The sequence below is a fragment of the Macaca nemestrina genome, chromosome 6 (genome assembly GCF_043159975.1).
Source record: "Macaca nemestrina isolate mMacNem1 chromosome 6, mMacNem.hap1, whole genome shotgun sequence".
NCBI lineage: Eukaryota > Metazoa > Chordata > Mammalia > Primates > Cercopithecidae > Macaca > Macaca nemestrina.
Window position 1 is genome coordinate 88697889 of NC_092130.1, and position 4191 is coordinate 88702079.

The 4191-nt window shown below is 34.3% G+C and overlaps 1 protein-coding gene across 1 annotated transcript in view; it reads right to left on the minus strand.

The window, feature by feature from the left end:
* Positions 1–846: 846 nt before the first annotated feature.
* Positions 847–4191, minus strand: part of LOC139363953 (uncharacterized) — an 84558-nt gene continuing 81213 nt past the window's right edge. The window contains exons 10-11 of the mRNA XM_071099198.1: positions 2009–2080; positions 847–885 (exon numbers count right to left, since the gene is read on the minus strand). Coding sequence (XP_070955299.1) covers positions 847–885; positions 2009–2080 — 111 coding nt within the window. The remainder of the gene's footprint in view (positions 886–2008; positions 2081–4191) is intronic.

Below are 4191 nucleotides of genomic sequence, written 5' to 3' on the forward strand. Positions count from 1 at the left end.
CTGCCATGACCTCCTACTGTTGACAAAACTAGCAGCCCGTCCTGTTTGAAGTGTAACTGCACGGCAGAAGCTGCGGCTTCAGAGCACTTACAGGATTTATCTCTAAATTCATATTTTCATCGAACACACTCACAATATACCTTACATAATCTTTAAATTATAGGAGAATGCTAGAAGGAGGTTCCGCAAGTCAGTGACTGAAGTCATGCTAGAGATTTATGAATCTCTCAAGTCGACATTTCTGACTGACCTACAGCTCACCAGGGCTGCTATTTCCTTTTCCTGATTCATGATAAGTGCAGCTGCCTCCAAATAAGCCTCCCGAGCCTATTAATGCTCAGTCCATTTCCTTATGGTAAATATGCACATCTTCACTCTCACTTTGAACATTCAGCTGTGATGACGTTGCTTAGAAAATCAGGTTACAACCCTTTTGAGTGTATTTTCACTACAGTGTGGGCACCCCAAAGTCCAGCTTACCTCTGGTTCTGATGAAAGGTGCTGTGTTCTCATATATTTTACTTATAAAAAATAGCAAAATCGTTTTTCCCTTACAACATGGGTTTGAAGGTCCTGGACTGCGATTGTGATGCTTACCATTTTTCTGATGTCAGCACCATGGCCAATTAACAAAATTACATAAAGATTGATATGAAGGTAAATATGAAAGGCACAAAAGGGAAGGGAGGGCAAATTATTTAAAATGTCAGAAAAGTCAAGACATTCATCTTCCCTGCTGCAATTTGTTTTTCATTAGTAAAATATACATTGTTTTCCGCTTAGAAAAGTTATTAGTGGCAACACAGTCTGCATGAAGCTTTGTGTCTTCTGAAATGAAGTCTTTGTTTAGACATCGGTGATGGGGGTTTTGTGCCATTGTCTAATCTGTCAGATTAGATGAGCAAGTGTATTTAGGGGTGCAAAGATGTGCAGCCACACCTGCTGTGCAAAGCTGTGAATTCACAACTCTTCTGACTATTAAAATGTGTTATGCTGGGAGCTCTTTTGTTGTAATGGAACTGTTGGTGGTTGCGTGTTTGAAGTGGCGCAAGTGTCAGGCCTTATCACCATCATAATAATCACTCCAAAAATAACCTCATATTTTGACCATTTAATGTTAATGTGCAGCAAATTAAAGGCTAAGCACCTAATAGGTTTGAGAACATTAAATTGATTTTACACTCAAATTTTCCTAAGTAAAAACAGAAGTCTATTAATGAAATAATATTCATGGTTCAGAGAAACTGTAGTCATTTAAGAGCATTTTGCAATCATACAGGAAGCAAACAAAGAATGCACACCAAAATATGAAGCCAATATTGTGACAATAAAGTTATCATCAGGAGAATGATGTTAACTTTAGTGCTCTTTAAAGAATGCTAATTACCATTTCTTTATTTGTTGATGTTTGTGTTTTTCATATGACTATATCATAATATTTTATTCTTCCAACTAAATATTGAATTCTACCTAAATAGAGATAATGGATAATGATGGATAATGCTCCTGCTTATCCCTAATTAAACAGGCCAGTTTGTTTAAGGTTTCTATTATTTTAATTTGCTAAAATTTAGCTGCTTTTAATACAAAACAAGATATGAACTGCCTCATTTACTAAGTTACCATGCAGTTTCTTAAATGTGCTTTTCTACCTAATTTTTATTTTTGATATTTTCTTGTTTGGAGTTTTGATGTTCTTAAAACATTTGTTGAGTGTCTAATAAATCCATAGACATTTCATCCTATAAGAACTCAAATTCTTGTAAGTTAGTAGAGTGTTTACTGTAGAATGGGAAACTATTTTTTTTCAATATTAAAAAAATGAAAAAGAAAAGAAAAGAATGCTAAACCAAAGAGCCTCTGTTGTCACTTTCATAACACTAAGCAGCTTGTGGCAGGTTTAATAGACCCTAATCTAGAGAGGCCTTTTTCGGGACCTTAGACCTGTATGGCCTCATTAATTCAAATGGTACGTGACAGTTCGGAGGTATCCTAAACCAGCCATTACCTGCATAAACAGGTTGTGATGCCAGTGGGGCACGTACATTGTCCTCAGATCAGAATTCCTCAGACTCGATAGCTATAATTAGAGAAAACGTCGAAAATATAAGAATTCTTTTTCTGTAAGTACTAATGAAATCTGATCACAAGTTATAACCAATTCTCTTCCAAAATAGATTTTTAAATATTTTTAATATTACCCTAGGAGAAAATATTGCAAACCTAACACAAGAAAGATATTGGTTTGAAATATTAAAAGCTATTGGCATCCTTCAACTCTCCAAAAAGTGTCATTTTACCAAGACTCAGGCATATGATTAGGTTGTTCTCAGTTGACAATCATCACGATGCGGAGCCCCAGATTTAATATTGTGTAACATCTGGATTGTCCTGCCGACGTAGCAGGGTGACAGTTTCACACATTCCTTGAAAAGAGGTGTCCACGCACTGACAGTTACTCATCATTCAGAAAAAGGAAAAAAATAAAATGGAAAAAAGATGTTCTTCCTGACTCTTAATTGAGGCTAATCTATGTAAAATACATTATCTAATAACAGCCAGCTATTAGATAATGCCAGAACAGTTTTCAGGCACAATTGCAAATTGCAGCTTTCTGAATTATAGCAAGAAATGTTTACCTGTGATAGAAAAGGCAAAAAGTTTTTACTAAAGGCCAAACTTCACACAAAAAAAGAAAATTAAGAATAATTAAAGATTTGGTTTAATTTAATTAAATTAACGTTCTACTAATCTTAAATTAATTCTCTTTTTTACCCTTATATAAGTGCCTTATGAAGACATTAAATCTGAAAATGTTAAATCTGTAAACCTAGTATTTTAATTAAATCAATGTCAAATTATTTTTTAATCATCACTTGTCTGAAGAGGTCTCCTTGATAGGAGGATTGTTGATCTTAAACCTTTATGGAAAAATAATAAATATTTCTTTTTGAGATTTGCTAAAATTTTCTCCAAATCATTTATATCTACTTTTGCACTCATTCTCTTTGACAATATTTTCTTTTAATCTTTTCTATTTTCCTCTGAACTCTATGTTATTGTTTTCAGCTCCGATTTTGATCTGGATAGGCAAAATACTGATGCTTTTTAAAACTTTCCTACACGGACAACATTTAAGGAAAGGCAGATATACAAAGATTGGTTTCCATATCCTGAAATTAATGAAGGTCACTGTATATAGTAGGTCCTTAGGAAAGAAAATACATTATTCTATGGGCAATATTAAAACAATGTTATGCAGACTTCTTTTGTTCTGCAGTATATCCAGTCCAGCTAAAAAGATTCAATAGTCTGACTTACATTTTTACGTGCTGGATTAGTCTTTATATTTGTTTTGATAGAAAAGCAGGCAACAGCCTATTTCATGGACAATAAATTCAAGATAGTAATGATGAGATAGTATTGCCTCAGCTAAGTGCGCCCAGATTGGAGGGTCACATATTTGACCTCGATCTAGTATGGTCCTTAATGAATCTATATACTTGATTAGAGTTACTGTCTTTTTATGGCCCAAAATAGCTTTGCATGGAAAACTAGCTCATTTTAAGTAGGGTGGGGAGAATAATTTTGCTACCATCACATCCCTAAAACTTTTCCACAGGCTTTTAGGTACCTGCTCTAAAATGTCCACCTTCCAGAAAGCTGTTCTTTTCGTTGCCAATTCTGGTGTTCTTTTACAACCTTCATTACACAGGCAAGATATACCTCTCTGTCACCTTTGAAAAAATTCTGATTTCTTAAATAATCAGCAGAATTAGTGAGATGTTGTATTAAAGTGCCAGTCTAGCAGCTATTTCAGAATTTTTCAAAGCTCCCTTGCCTATTCCATTTTATAGAAAAGAATAGAAGAATTGATGTTGGCATGTTATCTTGAGATTTGTATAAATAACAGTAAAAAAGTCAGTAGTGAGGATTAGAACTCGGAGTCATTACATGTCTTTTATTTTGATTTTCTTTGCTTCTTTCATTCAATTATTTTTGTTAGTATTGTATCAGCTTCAAAATAAGTGAGATTTTTATGGGTTCAAGTCACAGATATGACCATAAATGTTCCCTTTTGCATGCAATATGCCTTCTTTATTATGCAATGGGCTTTTACAGTCTCTCTGCTTCCATAGTGTAGCTCTCTCTCCTTATCTGTACAGAAAACTCCATCTATCTGTCTCTCTG